Consider the following 18,024-nt stretch of genomic DNA (forward strand, 5'->3'; position numbering starts at 1 on the left):
ACACCACACTCTGATTCTCAGGACTCTGTACATGTTTCCAGGGGAAGATTCACAGGGTCTTGATGTAGACCACACCGAGCAGCACTCGAGACCTTTGTCCAACTGGCCCCCGGACTCCAGTCCTCTCCAGGGTGATGATGGCCACCTCTGCTTGAGACACAGGAGGCTACCACCCAGAGACCAGGCCAGATGTGGGAGGGAGAATGCTGGTTCCACTGGGCCTGTGAAACATCCTCCCTGCCACGGCACCTGGGATCAGCCTGCCATCATCACGGCCAGTTTGTCCATGCAGGCGATGCCACCGCAGCCCCTGGCACCTTCAGGGGGCTTCTGCTCTCAGAGCTCGTTGTGCCGTGCCCTCGAGATCCTGCTGGACAGGTCCTGCAGATGCTTCTTTACCTGCAAACAGGGACATGATCAGCTGGACTAGAAGGGCAGGAGTGCCACACCCAGGGCGACTGCGCACCCCAGGAGCACACTGAATAGACGCACGCACCCTGCCCTCCTCGTCACACACTGTCCAGTTCGTGCCCCCAGGAAGCAGACCTTCCTGACAAGCAGAACAGGACTTCCCAGCGTCCACCTTGTTCTTAAAAGCTTGAGTGGGAGACGCTGTGGTGGGCTGCGTCTGCACGGACGGTGAGCTCACCCTGGACCCACTGCTACAAGGGCTCTCAGGACCGTCCCCCGCCTCCAGGCCCAGGGCTCTGCACTTCGCACAGAGCCCCGCCTGCTGGCTGTCCCCCGGCTCAGCATCAGTCCTGGCTGAAGGTCTCCTCTTGGCGTCCCTAGCACAACTGACGGCTGTGTGCTGGCATTGAACCCAGGGCCTTGCACACACCAGGCAAGTGCTTATTGCTGAGTTACATCCACAACCCACTTAGAGCCAGGGACTCCCTGAGTTGCCCAGGCTGGCCCTGAACTTGGGATCCTCCTGCCTCAGCCTCTGACACAGGTGTGCGCTGCCAGGCCTGGCTGGTGACAGGCTTTCCTAGCCAAGGCCGCACTGCCCTCCGTGGAAGGAAGGGAAGCCAGGACTGCACCTGGCAGGCGAGCCCTCCACCAACGCCTGCACTCAGATGGCAGCAATGGGCACCGGTGACTGGGCGCCTGGCTCCTCCCCACTTAGGCCCCTCCTCCTGGCACTTCTGCATGACTTAACTTCTCAGGCTTTGCCGATTTTGAGGAGGAAGCACAGCCCTGTGGTTCAGACCCTGCAGGCAGTAAAAGGTCCCCTCCCAGCCTGAGCCCCACTCCCTGTGCAAAGTCTCTCCTGGTTTCGTGGGGCCTGGTGCTGGATCCTCAGTGCCCATACCACCTTGCGTCCCTGCTCACTGAGCTCGCCCAGGTTGTCCCGTGGGAATGGCTCCTGGGGGAGGAAGGTGCCTGCTCTGTGGGTCCACCACCAATGGTCCTCCAGCACCATCCCAGTCTCGCCCCAGTGTGGCGAGATTTGGACAGGACACAGCAGTGGCGGATTTGGGTCGCACCAGCAAGGGCCTGCACTCTGTGGGCCAGGAGGCCAGGCTCCATGCCGTGGGTTCCTGAGGCCTCTCAGGGCAGCTGCCCTGCAGCACTGTGGGGGGTGGCCATGTGGGTAGGGGCGGCCCTGAGTGGGCTGACAGGCACAGGCCAGGCGGCACCCACCTTGTAGCCCAGCTCCTGGGTCTTGCCCTGCAGCAGCGCGTGCCTCTCCCTGCTGCGGCCGATGTGCTCGCTGTCGCCGAAGCTCTCCACGTGCTTCAGCTTCTGGTGTGAGACCTCCAGCTGCTTCTGGTAGTGGCTGTGCTTTTCGATTTTGGCCTCAAAGTGCTTGAGCTCCTCCTGGAAGGTTTTGACACTCACTTTTCTCCAATGTAACCCTGGGCACCTGAGGGCCTGTCTCTGGGCAAGGACGGTCTCACTGGGAGCCGGGTCAGTGCAGGAAGTGGCTCAGGCTGCTGTGGCCGGCAGTCATGAAGCAGCATGCTTGAGGGCAGTGTGGGCGGGAGCGGCCACGGTGCCACAGCTAAGGGTCTCCAAAGGAGAGGGATGCCCCACCAGAGCCTGATGGCCTCGAGGACCTCGGTGTCACCCTGGGCCTCTGGTCCCCGTCTGCACTTTCTTCACTGCACTGACCCCAGGTCCCATTTGCAGACCGACACCTGGTGCTTGGGCTCTTCCACGGTCACCTCTGCGTGTGCCTTTCCCTCCCTCCCTGCAGCCCCCGACCCCTCCTGCACCATCTTCCCAGATCCTGGTCACCCTACCCATCTTCAACTGGCCAAGGCCCTCTCCAGTTCTGCAGGGCCCACTCCCCACGGGTGACCGACCCGACCCTCCCGCCGAGGCTAAGGGCTCTTCCCAGGGCCGCGAGGGCGGGTGTGCATGACCGCTCTCCCTGCTGGCAGTCATCCCCCTCTGGGCCTAGCCACCCCACCCCAGGTGCACACACGGAACACGTCCTGAACACTCAGACGACACAGAGTCCCGTGGGCCCCCACAATCCCCCAAAGCCCCCTGGTTCAGCACCAGCAGCCCTCCCAATGGCCTGTCCCCCACCTCGGGTGACCCGCCAGCCTGCAGCAGCTCTGCCAGGATAGCCCGCAGTGAGGAGTTGCTTAGCTTCCCATGGCTCAAAGGAACCAGAGCCCCTTCCTTGGTGAGCAGCCTCTTACTGTCTCCTCTCTGGACACCTCGCCCCATCCACCTCCCACAGCCCCTGTCCCACTGGATACACCGGCCACCTCCCCTCTCAGTGCCCCAGTGGTCCTCTCCTCACAGCATGGCCAGCCAGGCAGACCACCCAGGCACAGACATGGCTCATCCTCGGCCATGGGGCTGCACTGGCTTGAGAGGCACGTTCATGTGCACACAGCCCCACCTGGCCACCAACCAGGACTCAGGGCTGCAGAAGTCAGCAGGGGACGAGGGCCAGAGGGAGCAGGTGGGGACAGACACACAAGTATGCAGGCCCCGCCCTACACCAGAGCTGGACAGGAACTCAGGCGGGCACACAGCGGGGCAGACAGCAGGGCCTCCTTACCCGGAATGACTCCAGCTCTTTTTCCGTGAAGTTGGCAGACTGGGCCAGGTCCCACAGATCGATCACCCGGGGCTCCTCAAACTCTGCAAAAGAGCAGGAGCCACCTGTCTTAGGGGCAGTGTGGCTGGGCCCACAGAGCCTGCTCAGCCCCAGGATAGGGTGTGCACACGTGTATGTGACTGCCTGGTGTCAGCGCACAGCTGAGGCTTGGACACAACCACACGTAAGCCTGGGTACGCTCAGAGCATTCCTGAGGCACACTGGGTACCTGGTCTGTCACTCAAAGGACTGGCTGTGATGTGGTCCCTGGTGAAGGGTGCTTCTCCTGGGCTTAGAACCTGGGCTGCCCTGTCCATGACTGGAACCACCAGCTGCTCCTGGATGCCTCTCAGAGGCAGTGTGGGTTGGGGGCTGTGCAGAAGTTACTTGGCATTGGTCAGGGCTGTCCATCAGAGACAGGTCCAGAGTGGGGGTTGGGCTGTTCACCTTTTTGCTCCTAAGCAGACCAGGTGGCTCCTTGACCTTGATGGGCCCATGTGGGAATACAGTGAAGCTGCCCAGCATGGGTCACCAGCCTCTGCTCACCTGGCCTGCCTGTGAGCCACATGGTGCCTGCTACTCCTCCTCCCGGCTGACCTTCCTGCCCAGGACCCGAGGGAGCCCTGGCTTGTGGGGAGAGGGCTGGAGGACAAAGTGCAAGGGCAGGAGAAACCAAGGAGCTGCCCGGACGCAGCTGCACGAGGAGACATTTTGACGGGGGCGTGGGGCAGGGGTCAGCATCACCACCCACCATGCCCACTGTGGCCAAGCTCTCTGGCTCCTAATAACCCAGGAATGGCAAATCTGCCAGGTGGTATTATCACTTCCACAGGAGGGAGAGATGGTGACACTCTTGCCCAAGGGCACGCAGGTGGCAGAAGTAAAACAAAACCAAGGGGAGCTGGGCCTGGCCCTGCAGGACACATGCGCCCCTGTGCTGGGTGCCGCCTCTCGTCTTGAGAGGCCTTGCAGGTGGTGTCCCAGTGAAGCCAAGCCCCTGTCCCAGGGTGGCAGACGGGGTGGGCATGGAGGGAGCACGGGCTGTGCCTCGTGGAGCCTGCCACACTGGCATGGGCCTGAGGCTCAGTGAGCCAGGGTCAAGGTGAACCAGGGTGGCTGATCCACTGCCCCCTGGCCCCAGGCCCAATATGAACCAAGAGCATGCAGGTGGGGGCAGACCCTGACTCAGGAAAGCTCAGACTGATGGTCAACCAATAGCACCGATCCTTTCCAAGACCTGGTCAGCAGAACTTGGACCAACAGCACTGACCCAATGCTCCGTAGAGCCCGAGATGAGCACACCCAAGGGCCAGCCCACTTGTCCCTCGCCCTGTGGGAGAGCTGCCTCTTTTCTTCCCACTCCAATAAATCCCACATCTTTGCATTAGCATTCACTCTTCCTTGTCTGTGGGTTCCATTCTTTGGGTTCGTGAGACAAGAACCCAGAACAAAGAGACTGGTGGAGAGCCGCCAGCCTGCTGCCACCTGGAGGACACAGCCCCACTAAGAGCTGCAACAAGCCAGCCACCAGGCCTGTTGGGAGGGGCTGTGCCTGGGGCCACTGCTCCACCACCTGAGTCACCTTCAGGGACGGGGCTGGCAGGGCAGAGGCACCCATGCTTATGAACAGCTTGGGAAAGCGGACCCTGGGCCGGCCCCTAACAGTCAAGGAGCGCCTGTGACAAGGACCCCAGGTCCCTGGGCCAGTCCCCCAAGCACTGAGAACACAACCTGCCAGATGTACCCTCCACTGCTACAGCCAGCAGCCGTGGACAGGTGCCAGTCGCGTGCGGAGCTTACCGGCTGTGGGGCCGTAGCCCTGGTGGCTGACCTTCCTCAGGCGATCCAGGCCCTGGTTGATGCTGCGCAGCTTGTCCTTCAGCTCACCGTGCTTGCTGTGTAGGACATCGTCCTTGACCTGGCTCCGATCGGAAGGACTGATGACGTTGTCATAAACCTCTGTGGAATCAGAACACAATGCCTGGTCAGGGCCTCCCGAGGGCCTGGCACTGGGACCACTGTGTTGCTGAAAACCACACCCCTGGGAGAGTTCAAAGGTTGTCTCTTGGAAGCATCTGCTCCTCAGCTGTCTCTGGGGACAGTGATGTCAGTCGATGGGCCCTTTCAAACAGCAACACCTGGGTCCATGGTGACTGCAGGTGGACGTCAGTGCACCCAGAGCCCTGGAGGCCACCCAAGACGGCACAGCCCCACCAGCCCTCCAATGTGCTCTCTCTCAGGGTCCCTACTTGGGGGAGTTCTGAGGGCGAAAGGCTTGGCCAGTCAGGAGGCAGCTGCTGCCTGCTTGCTGGGAGAGGAGGCCAGGGTGGCCACAGAGCTGCTGCCAAAGCTTCATCTGAGCGGAGCGTTAGTGCTGGGCTGTGGCTCAGGGATGGAGCGCTTGCCTGGCACATGTGAGGCCCTGGGTTCAATCCTCAGCACCACATATAAATAAAAATAAGGTCCATCAACAACTAATAAAATATTAAACAACAACAACAACAAACCTGTTTCCATTCACAAAACTGGGTGGAAACCTAAGACAAGGGTACTGGGTGGCCCCCAGCAGGTCACTGCATGGAGCTGTGTGGCAGCGCAGGCGGGGCAGGCGGGCGAGGTACCTTCAGTCCTGCTCAGCGTCTCCAGCAGGACGTTGTACTCAGCCACCTTCTCTTTGTGGTGCAGAAACTCCTTCCACAGCTTGTCCAGCTCTTCACTGGAGAATTTCCCTGAGGTCTTTGCCTAGATGGAAGGGGACCAGCAGGAAGACCCCTGGTGGGGCGTGCCATCCCTCTGTCCTCCATAAGCCCCCAGACTCTTTGCAAGTGTGTACACCAGGAAAATAAAACCCAAACCAGGGAGAACAGCTGTTGCTGGGCAAGGTCCCTTCTCCTTGGTGTGCCCAGACTTGGTGGGGCATGGTGACCATGCTGGCCAGGTGAGGAGAGGAGGACCCTGAGGAGGGTCCCCCACACCTACTCCCTCTCCTGGCTGTGGCTGGTGAACACAGCAAGGTCATCTCCCTGGGGGGCCCAGGGCTGTTCACCTTGCCATTCCATCTGCCTCTTGCCCCCTTCCCTACAACCCAGGACAAAAGGCTGGTGCAGAGTTCCAATCCCTGAACCAAATCAGCATGATCCAGACAAGCTGTTCTGAACCAGGGTGGAAGGGGAGCCAAAGCAAGGGAGCACCCTGATATAGGTCAGCCAGACCATCACACCCCAACACCTGGCCCCACCCAGCACCCCACTCTGAGGTCTGCAGCCCAAACAGCATGCCAGGCCAAGCCCAGCAGACCCGCCTTCCTAGACAGCACAGAGAGCCCACTCCCGTGTGGGCACGGACACACACCAGGCTGAGGTGCATTCCCACAGCAGCAGCTCTGCAGGCCAATTAAGGCAGAGGTCGTGGGGCTGGGGATGTGGCTCAAGCGGTAGCGCGCTCGCCTGGCATGCGTGCGGCCCGGGTTCGATCCTCAGCACCACATACAAAGATGTTGTGTCCGCTGAGAACTAAAAAAATAAACATTAAAATTCTCTCTCTCTCTCTCTCTCAAAAGAAAGAAAGAAAGAAATTTAGCTTTAAAAAAAAAAAAAAAAAGGCAGAGGTCGCAGCCATGGGGTGGTGGTAGCTTGGTGGTAGAGCACTTGACTAGCGTGAGAAGCTCTGGGTTCGAGTCCCAGCACCACCATGAATAGATAAATGAAAAGAATGCAGTCACGCTGTGTGTTTAACCCGTGCAATTTAATAACGCTGCTAAGCACGTTCTTAACATTTCAGCCTAAGAGCTATAAGCCAAAAGAATCGCTTTGTAGAGAGCACAGGCATGTTCCTAAGAGGAAGCAGAGGCTGAGCTAGGGAGGAGAGAAACATCACAAAGAGCAGCACTGTCCCAAGAAAGCTGCGTTCTCCTGAGAGGCCCCACACAGTGAGTGCTGTGCAAGGGACGGGGGCCTTGCAGGGCGACAACTTGAGACCCACCCCTCATGCCCTAACCCTAACATCAGGGCAGGTCTGAGCGGTCATGGAAAAACGGATGGGTACCTTGTGCCACAGCTTTTCCAGCCTGGGGTCCCCCAGCCCGTCGTCCTGGGCGCTGTCACTGAGTGAGTTGCTGTGCACCATCTGGGCCTCCTTCCTCCCGTCCAGACCATACCTGGCCAAGATAACTAGAGAGAAGCGGTTTTATTCCACACGGTTCTTTGACCAACAGTCCACCCGTGTCAGAAACTCCCAGGGTGGTGCTGGCCTGCTTTCTCTTCACCCTGGCTGCTGGGTGGCCATGCAAGACGCAGTAGATCAGCACGCATACCAGCCCCCAGTGCTTACAAACACCAGGACAGGCCTGGTTCCTCCCGTGGACACACCCTGCTAACGTCCTCCTGAACGTAAAGGTGGCTTGTGGGAAAACCAGGTGTGGCCTGGATGGGCCACTGGCCACAGGGTCTCAAGGACAGGTGGTACTGTCCCAGATTCTGACCAACCCCAGTGAGGACAGACAGTCCACTGAGGGGTCAGGCAATGGCCAGGGAGCCTGACAACCCTGATAATGTGCTCACCTACAGGGGAAAGGCAGAGCCAGAACTCCTGGCAGATTCTGGGGCAGCTGGGAGGGGAGGCCAGCCAGCATGTCTGCTGCTACCCAGCCCAAGGGAGTACTGGCCTTGTACATCAGTCTTTCTGCCCCATGAGGACACATACCTCTGGTCACTAGCACACTGTAGGGAAGGCCAGACAGCTGACCCTACTGTGGACAGGCTTGGTGCTCTGGACATGAGCAAATAGGGCCTGGGGCCTGGTCTCTTGTCCCAGGAAGCAGCTCTCTAGAGCCAGGGCTCTGACCTCTTAGCCTACATGCCAGCACTCAGCCACTATAGCTCTGTGGGCAAGCCCCCACCAGCCAGGCCCCCCTGGAATCCACAGCCTATCCGGTTGGCCCAGCCCATATATGGTCTTTGGAAACTCCCTTCCCCTCTTCTGGGCCCAGAAGAGGGGAAGGGAGTTTTCAAAGACCAGACAGGAGACCATAGGTCTCGATGTATCTGGAAGCTTGGCCGCTGGGGGTCTCCAGCATGCACAGCAGGAGCACTCTGGTGTTACAGTCCAGGATCCCTGGTCCTCTCAGTGTCAGGCAGCCTACAGATGTCTCATTCCACTGCAGACAGTGGTCAGGAGCTGCCTGGGCGTGGGTGAGGGGGGTCCCACTGGGGCACACACTCAGCAAAACTTGTCAAACCCTGTGGTAAGATTTGGATTCCATCACATGCAACTTTTATCTCTAAGAACGACTTTAAAAATTACTTAAGCCAGGCCCAAACTACTTGGCAGGCTGAGGTGGGAGGAACACCTGAGCCTGGAGTTCAGGGCAGCCTGAGCAACACAGGTAGGAGACCCTGCCTTTAAAAATAAAACAAACAAATATCTTGATTAAGTAAAGGTTGCTCAGCCACCCCAGCCTCAGAAAGCCAGTGCCTACCCTGTCTCCAAGGTCCGGCTGACTGGCCCAGGCCACCACTGCTCCCAGCTCCAGGAAGAGCCCAGCCGCCCCAGGCCTCACACTCCCGACTCCCCTAGACAGCTCTGGCAGCCCAAGCCAGAGAAGAGGGTGGGGTGTGGCTCAGGGCTGAGGGCACAGGAACCACCAGACTCCTGACCACAGGTAAATGGCCAGGGCTATGCTCAGCAACCAGGACTGAGGAGGGTTCTGGATGCTGGGCTCTGCCTCAGGTGGAATCCCAGAATGCTGAGGCTGGAGGAGGCCTCACAGAGCACGGAGCCCAGCCTTTCCTGAGGTGGCCGTGGGCTGTCTGTGGGGTGAACAATAGGTGCAGACAGGGCTGTGCAGGCAGGACCCATCCCTCTTAGGACAGAGCCCATGTGGGCTTTGCCAAAAGAGCCACTGTCAGTCTAGATGAGGCAGTTCAGTGAGGTACGTCCTTAGGGTGCCCAGGGCAGAGCTGGTGGAGATGGGGTTCCCCAGTGCTCCTACCAGTTGTGCCCATTTCTCATCCCAGTCTCCTGTCTGGACACTGCATGACACAGTCCCCCTGGGTGTGCTGTATGACCATGGCACAGGGAATGGGGAGCAGGTCCACAGACCACACCTGGAAGACGGTGGGCCTGTGTGGCCATGAGAGTGGCCAGCATCAACAAGCACTCACCTCCTGGACAAGACCTCTCAGGAGTGCTCAGGAGGGTCAGCTTCCAGAGTTCCACTAAGGCTGTTGCCAGGCACCAGAGACCAGTGTCATCCAAGCAGAAAACTCTGCCCTAAATGGGTCATGGGCCTGGACTTTACTAGGCTGGAAGAAGCCACTCCCAATGAGGACACCAGCCAGCAGGGAGGGAGACGGTCACTAACCCACCTCCCTGGAGCCCTGGGCTCCTCTATCTCTTGGGCCTGGACTCCTGTGCACCAGGGCAGGGATGGCTCCTCTGGAAGGGAAGGGCTCTGGCAGCTCCAGGGCCCTCCATCCTACACATGCCCAGTTCCTTCTGATGGGGTGGAATTGGGGCAGGGAACTCCATAGCAGGCTCCTGCCCTGCCCAAGAGGATGGCCTCCCCAACATGCTGCACGAAGTGCAGCTGTCCCGACTCATCTCAGGTGTGTCTCCTCTAGCCTGACGGCCCTCTGCCGCTGCATGTGGATTTTGTGTTCCTGATACACAGTCTGAACTTGGCCTGTAAAATGGGAGAAATGAGGCTGGGCTATGGTGCACCCAGACGTCGTACTGTGGTGAAACTCTGAAGGCCTGAGCAGGGACAGGGACAGCTGGGGACAGCACTGGCTCTGGAGGCAGAAAACCCCACACAGGATATCCGTCCCTGAGTCTGTTAAGGGGGGACCGGAGTCAGCACCTCAGTGAGGCCTGAGGAGGAACAGTCTCCTGTTGGACTGAGGAGGGGACCTGCATCCCCCTCGGGCTGCCTGGGTGAACCATGTCCCCAACCTGTTTCCAGGCCATGCAGCTCAGGGCTCTCAGCCGCTGGGGCATCTGTGTGTCTGGAACTCTGATCCTGGTCCTCCTCCAGTGTGCCAACAGCACTCAGGGGACAGACAGGCCTGAGACTATGGCCAAGGTGCCCCTGGGGGCGAGCCTGCACGCTGAGGCTGGGCAGCTGCCTCCCTGATTGTAAGAAGAAAAACAAGCACCATTAAGATTGCGAATCAGCTTTGCTTCTTTTTCCCCGTCCTCGTCCAGGCCCTCGATCTTCAGTTTCTTCCAGTTGAGCTCATCTCTCTCTTGAATCTTCAGATCGGCATGGAGCTCCGCCAGCTTCACAGGAGAGAGATGCAGCTGCCCAACAAGAACAGAGCAATGTGTGACCACGACAGACACAGCCCGAGGCTGACTTGGGAGAAGGGTGGCAACTAGGACCCCAGACAAGAGGGGACAGAGTTGGGGCCATGGGCAAGAGGTTCTAAAGACAGCTGGCCTTCCACCCAGGCCCAAGCTCTAGAAACCCCAGTCCATGGAGAGGTCGCCCCTGATGGCGGCTGCCTAGAGGCTAGGGCTGCTGTGACAGGCACCCTCCCTCCCTCCCCGCTGGTACACGGTGAGTTTCACCAGGGAAACAGGGTCCCAATGAGGGGCTGGGCCTGGTAAAGAAACGCATTACCTTTTGCTCATGCTGCACAATTATGAAAAAACAACTGAAAGTGCCACAGAGAAGACTGAATTTACAGAAAATAAAATCTTTATAATTTATAGAAAATAAAATCCAAATAACATATATTTTTTGAGGGTAGTACTGGGGATTGAACCCAGGGCCTCCACAGGCTAGGTGAGTGCTCTACCACTGAGCCACGCCCCCAGTCCTCCAAACAAAATCTAAAAAAACAGAATCAAGCAGAACTACAACTGTCCCAGGACACTGGCCACGTCTGAGACAGAGCCAGGCCACGTGGAATACAGATCCCAAGCACCTGCAGTGGGTATGAACTGGACTCCCTACAGATGCTTAGCCTGTCCTGGGCAACGGGAGGGGGACGGTCAGCAGAGACCCCTGCAAGTCCTCCAAAACAACTGCAACCTCTGATTCTCCCACTTCATTTCCCGAGGCCCTTAATCCCCATCTCTTACATGTATCAGGCTTTCCTGTGAGCCCAGGACACTTCTGAAAGGGAACCCAGATATCTGGAGTGGAAATATTATTAATAATAACCCTCTCATTCACCTGCTGGCAAGCCAACCGTGCAGGTATAACCCACCTGTCCTGCCTGGCAGGTTGCAGCAGGGAAGGGGGCAGGGTCTGGGGGATCTTCCGCCCCTCCACAGCTGGTGCTTCCCTCCTCTCATCCAAGACCCTCTCCAAGGAATGACTTCTCTGCTGACCCTGAACCCCTTTCTCTGGTGTCTCCAACACCCTCTGAGCTGGCCCTGCCTGTCCAATAATTTCTCCTCTGAACTCTATCGGGTGCCCCTGCAGAAGGCTGGATGCCCATCTGCAGTGTGCCCTTGAGACCCTGGAATGACTTGGCTGCATCTCATCTGTGGGCTCCCAGAGAAGCAGCGACACAGGCCATGGAGGCAGGATGGAGTGGGGACAGACAGGAGAGGAAGCCAGACTCGCCTGTTCTGACAGGCCCAGCCACCATACAGCACAGCCCCCTCGCCTTGTTTCTGATCCGAAGCCCACATTTACTTATTTTTTATTTGTGACACAAAACTCTGGAGCAATAATAGACAGGTCCGTTTCCATCTCTAATTCCCCACACACTGCATCGTCTCCCCTGCTGGGCACATGGCAGCAGGGCAGCGCTGCGGGGAGGAGACGCTGCGGGGAGGAGACGGCTGAGGCTCTGTTTTTTTTTTTTTAAATAAATATTTTTTTTAGTTATAGTTGGGCATAATACCTTTATTTTATTTGTTTACTTTTAGGATCGAACCCAGCCCCTCGCACATGCTAGGTGAGCCCTCTACTGCTGAGCCACAACCCAGCCCAAGGCTCTGGTTTTGCTCTGCAGGGAGGGCTGGTAGTGCCCTCACACCAGATCTGCCCTCTCTGGGGCTGTTGGGGAGGGTCCAGGTATTCACCAATGCTGCCTAGTGCCTCACTGGAGGGCAGAGCTGAGGACCTGGGCCACAGCCTTCCTCCAAGGCTCAAGCACGAGCACTCTCACCTGCAAACTGTGGTGGGCTTCGCACCCCCTGCCCACATTCCCAGGGCTCTGGGAGAGTCAGTGGGCGAACGTGGGAGGGTACACTGTGAGATGCAAAAGCGGAACTGCACAGGGCGGGGCACCATCTGCCCCAGAGTCACCCATTCTCTTCTCAGGCCCAAACCTCGGTGTCTAAACCTACCACCCAAATCTCTCAAAAGTCATGACATGCCCACTGTCCTCTGACATATAGCTGCCTACAAGCTCAGGGCTGAAGGTACAGTGCCCAGAGCCACAAAATCAGCAGCTGTCAGCTCTACTTGGGAGGGAGACAAGCAGGTCACGCGCAAACACCTGGCTCTCACTTCAGGATTCCTTTCTCTCTTTAAAGTTAGACGTTAACACATCAAGTTTGAAGTACTAGTTAAAGAGAAGTAAATGCAAAAAACAATCCATCAGGGCTGGGGCAGAACACGTGCCTACCATGCATGAGGTCCTGGGTTCAATGCCTAGCACTGTAAAAATAAACAAACACAACAAAAGCAGACTCTGTCAAATATTAAGTCCTGGAGTAAATAACTGACGACCAGGAGACAGACAGACAGGGGGTGGCCCAGAGCATGGAAAGACAGAACTTGCCCTTCAGACACCACCTCCAATGGCCCCGAGGGTGGGCACAAACCCTAGGGAGCTGCCCAGCTGCCTGTCACTCTCCCTGGAAGCCCCAGCGCCACCCAGGAATCCTCTAGGAGCCAGTGGAGCTCTGGAACTTTCCAGACCCTTCTGCTTTCTCAATCCCCTGTCCCCAGAAACCCAGGCCCAGAATGTGTAGTCTCTGGAGTCCATTTAAACCTTGGCCCCTGGGGCCAGGGCTGTGTGTTCTGCCAAGCAGAGGTGTGCAGAGCACAGCTCAGGCAGGGCAGGTGGTGTGCCCAGCACCCATGCTGCCAAGATGACCACTCAACTCCCAAAGAGCAGCAGGTGCTGCCCACATGCTGGCTTGACCACGAGGCAACCTTGCTGCTGCTGGCTAGGCAGTCACTGGCCAAGCAGCAAGCCGCTGCAGACAGCTGGCATGCAGCACCCTCTCATGATGCTCAGTCCCTCGACAAAGGGCTTGCTGGCAGGTGGAGGCAGGAAGGCCATGGCCAGTCCTGTGACCACCCTTTCCTCAGAGTCCCTGGAGAAGTATGACACAGGGCCCTTCCAAGGGCACGAAGAAGGAGGAAATGGAAACATCTGGCAACAGGGATGGGCTTCTTGGGTCCTTTGCTCTGCACACCTGACCTTTAAGGACAACACCTACTTTGGTTGTGTCAGAGGTGAAAGATGTTCATCTGTGTCAGAAATAGGAACTCTGAGCTTAAAGACCCATTTCCCAGGCTGAGGGTGACAGTGCACCTTTACTGCAGGGGTGCTACTCAGACCTAGGAAGCCTGCTCCTCAGAAAGAGAAGCCCCAGGTGTCTGTGGGCACATGGCAGCTGCCACAGAAGCACCCCTCCCCCACAGCTAAGGACAGCCCTAGGCTGGGAGTTTGGCATCTTGCAACACACTGGGTGTGTCACAACACCACAGGACTCAGCTTGCTTAGGGACATTGGGAAGTGGGGACGGGGTGATTTCAGTCAGGGTACGAAGCTAGGATGGACTGTCTCCCAGGATGGAAACACTCTCTGTATCTTCTCACCTCCGCCCCCACAGGAGTCTCAGGGTGGGTCTGACCTCCTCAAGAAGAGGGTCAGAATGAGGGTGAGGCACATGGCTTTGTCACACTTATTACCTGACCCTCAGATACCATGACATGCTATATAGTGTTGTCTGCTATGATACAATCATATATTTAGAAAGCCAAAAAATGCATAATGCTTTTGTCAAGCAAATAAGAAAGGACAAAATCTTTCTGGCCAGTGAAGGAAGGTCATGAGGCTGAGAACGCTGGTCCCCCATGCTCCATCTGATTCTGCCACAGAATACAAAGAGACCCCAACTCAAAAAGGGCCTTGCAGCACCCCTCACTCCCACCTAAAGCAGCGGGTAGGTGGTGGGTGAGAAGTGATGTGAGCTATGCTCACATTAACACCTTCTTCAAGCTGACCACAGACTCACCTGCCTTGTCCACCCCAGGATCCAGCACTCTTAGTAGTAGGAGTAGAAGCATTAAGCCCACCTTGGACCCAAGGCTGCAGGGGCCTGAGCAGAACACTCCTTCTGGCTGCCCTGAAGCGACTCAGTACCTGGCCACAGCTCCTACCACCACCCTTCCATGTCTAGAAGGAAAACCAGCAAGAGTCAGTGTGTCCTCAACTACTAGGCTCTATGGAAGTGGGAAGACACACAAGATGCCCTAACACAGAAGTCCACCCTGGAAGAACTTCCCATTCGGTTCAGTGGAAAAGGTTTGCACACATGACTGCAGAATTTCAGGGCTAGAGGGACCAGAAAGGTCATGTGGTCCAAGGCCTGCACAGGGCCAAGGGGAGCTGGCACCCAGCAGTGACCACAGAAGACAGTGGAGAATAGACTGGCCTGATACCGAAGCAAATCAGGTGTGGGAGGAGCACAGGAGAACCCAGAGATGATGACCTGCCAGAGGTCTAAGAAAGGCACCCAGGCTGACAGATGCAGAGGCTGGCCTGGGACATGTTTAGATGGGCAAGTGGAAGGCCTAGGCCAGCTCCCAAAGCAAGGGGAGCCTTTGGGTTCATGGGCACCCAAGTACATTTTCCCAACACTGTCTCCAACTCAGACTAGTGTCTTCTTGGTTCTCTAACCTCACCCTGCGGAGGAAACTCCACCCAGCCAATAGTGGCTGGCTCAGCACACCCATCACAGTGGGCAGCGGGGGCCAGTGAAAACACATCCTGAGCTCTAGACTTTCCTGGTCCCTGCTGCTCAGATGATCCTGCCACATCCAACCCCACTGTGTCCTTGGCCCATGCCTCCAGGAAACCACTATGCTTCTCTAGCCTACAGTGCTGTCTCCATCTCTATCTCTGTAGGCCAAACACTATACACCGAGGTCCTCTCCAGCAGAACCTCAGGACACTGGCTGGAAATGAAGCTGGGACAGGAGCATCTTGTGAAGGGCTTACAGGGCTATACACACTGGACACAACTCCCCTTCCTGCAGAGTCCCCTGCAGCCAGCCTCCCAATCCTCCCTCATTACTCTTCCTCCACAGCCAGAGAGTCTGCTCTCTTCCAGAATTTATTCTTATCTTGCAAATTATTTACTCAAGAATGCTAAAACTGGACTACTTAAAGGAAGAGCTAATCTGACCTCCTTCTACTTAAAGATGAAGAGACTGAGACCCAGAGGAGTGGGTCTTAGTTTGTAAATAACTATTTTCATACACTTGAGCCCATGCCTAAAAAATGAAATAGCTTTTATGTTAATGTAGAGTGTGGCTGGCCCAGGGTCATTCCAGTTAGGAAGCTGGCTGACCTTGGGATGCCTTTTCTCCTCTAGGCTTTGGTACCTTTATCTCCAAAATGAAGAGATCAGATCAGATACCTGTTAACTTCCAGTTTAGCATTCCCTGGGCTTTTTGTTTCAAGAATTCTAAGCTGACCTACCCTCCACCTCTCTGTATCCCTCACCCAAATTAACCAGCACCAGCCTGCTCCTGGGACTTCTGCTGTTCTTGGAAACGTCCGTGTCCAACCTCACCTGTTTTAATTCTTTCTCCATGAAGGGAGAGGTAGGGTGGGACAAATGGCAAAGGCCTGCAAAAGGCCAAAGGCTAGCTCTGCCTCACTCGGGATAACTAGCTCGCTGGGCAGAGGAGGCTGGCGCGCGTGGACCAAGCTGGTGGGTTCCCTTGGGGGCGGGCCTCCAGCTGCTCTAAAGGCGGCGCAGCTCCACCCAAGGTCTCCCAGGACTTCTGCAAGTCCCGCTGCCTCAGGGTCCCCTTCCTACGGCAGGTGAGGTGGAGGTGCCCACCTGACCTCGGGGAGGCAGAGCTTCCGGGCCGCAGGAACCCGGCCAGGGCTGACTGGCACGGCCGCCCCAGCCCACCGTCCCCGGCCCCCGCTCACCCTCCGGGCCTTCTCCCACAGCTGCTTCAGCTTCTCCATGCGGAACTCCTCCCCGGGTTCGCTCTTCGCGGGCGACTCGGGCTCATTCTTCTCCCGCGAGTACTTGCCGCCGTGGGTCGCCGCAGGCCAGGGCCCGAGCAGCAGCAGCGCCAGCAGCAGCGGCAGGGACAGCGGGAGCCCGCACGGCCCAGAGACCCTCTCCCTCCGCGGCGCCATCTTCCTCTGCGGCGCTGTCCCCACCTCGCGGCCGCCCGTCAGGACTCCCAGGCCCCGCCCACCTCCCGCGCGGCCTCTTGGGATGAGCTGATTGGGCGACGCGCGGGCGTTTCCTAGCAACCTGCCGCGGGCGGGGGCGGAGCCTGGAGGGCTGGGGGTCCTCTGCCGCTGCCCGCCGGAGCACCCGAGAGTCCGCGGCCCCTGCGGTGCGGCAGGTTCTGCCCGCGTGCTGGTCCCCGCCGGGCCTGGGCGTAGCTCTCTCGCCCTGGGACCCCAGGGGTCGCTCCTCGCCGAGCGGAAGGGCGCGTGGCAGCCAGGCCCCCGGGGGGGGGGGCACCTGCCGCAGCGCTGCCTCCCTCAGCCTAGTCCCCCTGCCAGGTGTGCGTGACCTGGCCGCTGTCCCCACCTGCCACATTTCAGTAGATCCACCGACTGAACGTCGGGGCTTGGCGGTGCCCTGGGGCAGAGTGGGAGCCAGAGGGAAGGAGGGAGCCACAGATGCGGAGGCCAGGGGGCTGAGGGTCCAGTAGAGCCTGGGGGCCGAGAGAGCCCGCGGTGAGGACGTCCTGACGGTCTCAGGGCCAAGGGGCGCTGAGGACAAACCGAGGGTGGGCGTCTGCAGGGGAAAGCTGCGTCCTATACTTTTCCAGGAAGGGCTGCCCTGTCTTGAGAGCCATCGTGTCATTTTGTCCAGCTGTTTGTTTGTCCCAGGAAGGAGGAGGCTCGGCCTTCCTCTCCGGGAGCCAGCAGCTAGCCCGCTGTTCCGCTGTTAATACCCACTTTAGGGTTAGGTCAGACTGACCACGGTATCAGCGTAGACCCTGTGAGAACGGATGTTCACTTTGACCCTGGTTCAGGTCTGAAGGACAGGCGCTCCTCACCAGCTGCAGCTGGGCTCTGGTGGGTGCTTCTGGGAGCCAGGCACCCCCCAACCCCCCCACCCCCGTCTTCAACACGGCGTCCAGGGCTCTGTCTTCGACACAGTGTCCAGGATCCCAACTTGGACACAGCATCCCAGGCTCCTGCTGGCCACTGAGGAACCCCAGGGGAGGTGGAAAATAGGCCAGCTCTGTCTGCTCAGAGGGCCGCACCTGATGCAGCAGGGTCTGGCAGTGTTGTCTAGCTGTTCTCCCAAGTGGGAGCCATATGGGTGTGTGGACACTGGCTGGTTTTGTTTGTTTGTTTGTTTAGACTGCCTGTCTGAAGATGTAGGTACCATACAGGTAGCTTCCCATCAGCTTTTTAAACCCCTCACTCTGTTGTCTTGAGCAGTCAGCTAAGGGTTCTTAAACTCTTAAGGGAAGTTCCTCATGTGAAAGAGAAAGAGAAATGGAAACAGACAACAGCAAAAAAGCAACTGGGCGAGAACAAACCAAGTAGGTAGGGCCTGGGGGTGTAGCTTGGTGGTAAAGGGTTTGCCTTACAGGTCCTGAGATGGACCCCCAGCACTACAAACAACAAAACCAAGACCAAACAAAGGGAAAAACACACACAGGAAAAAGAAATTGGGAAAAATGACCATCACTATTATCCTCACAGAGACCCACGGAACACACACACACACACAGAAAATATATGTATAAAATGTATAATGTTATGTAT

At 57.7% G+C, this 18,024-nt stretch overlaps 1 protein-coding gene across 1 annotated transcript; it reads right to left on the reverse strand.

The window, feature by feature from the left end:
* Positions 1-11: 11 nt before the first annotated feature.
* LRPAP1 (LDL receptor related protein associated protein 1) lies at positions 12-16,464 on the reverse strand. The gene is made up of 8 exons (XM_081303028.1): positions 16,207-16,464; positions 10,219-10,363; positions 7,109-7,233; positions 5,686-5,806; positions 4,865-5,023; positions 3,026-3,108; positions 1,648-1,824; positions 12-399 (listed from the first exon to the last, which is right to left on the reverse strand). The coding sequence occupies exons 1-8, from the start codon at positions 16,420-16,422 to the stop codon at positions 337-339; spliced, it is 1,089 nt and encodes a 362-aa protein (XP_081159154.1). The 5' UTR covers positions 16,423-16,464; the 3' UTR covers positions 12-336.
* Positions 16,465-18,024: the final 1,560 nt, after the last annotated feature.

This window comes from Spermophilus citellus (genome assembly GCF_964194105.1).
Source record: "Spermophilus citellus genome assembly, chromosome: 8".
NCBI lineage: Eukaryota > Metazoa > Chordata > Mammalia > Rodentia > Sciuridae > Spermophilus > Spermophilus citellus.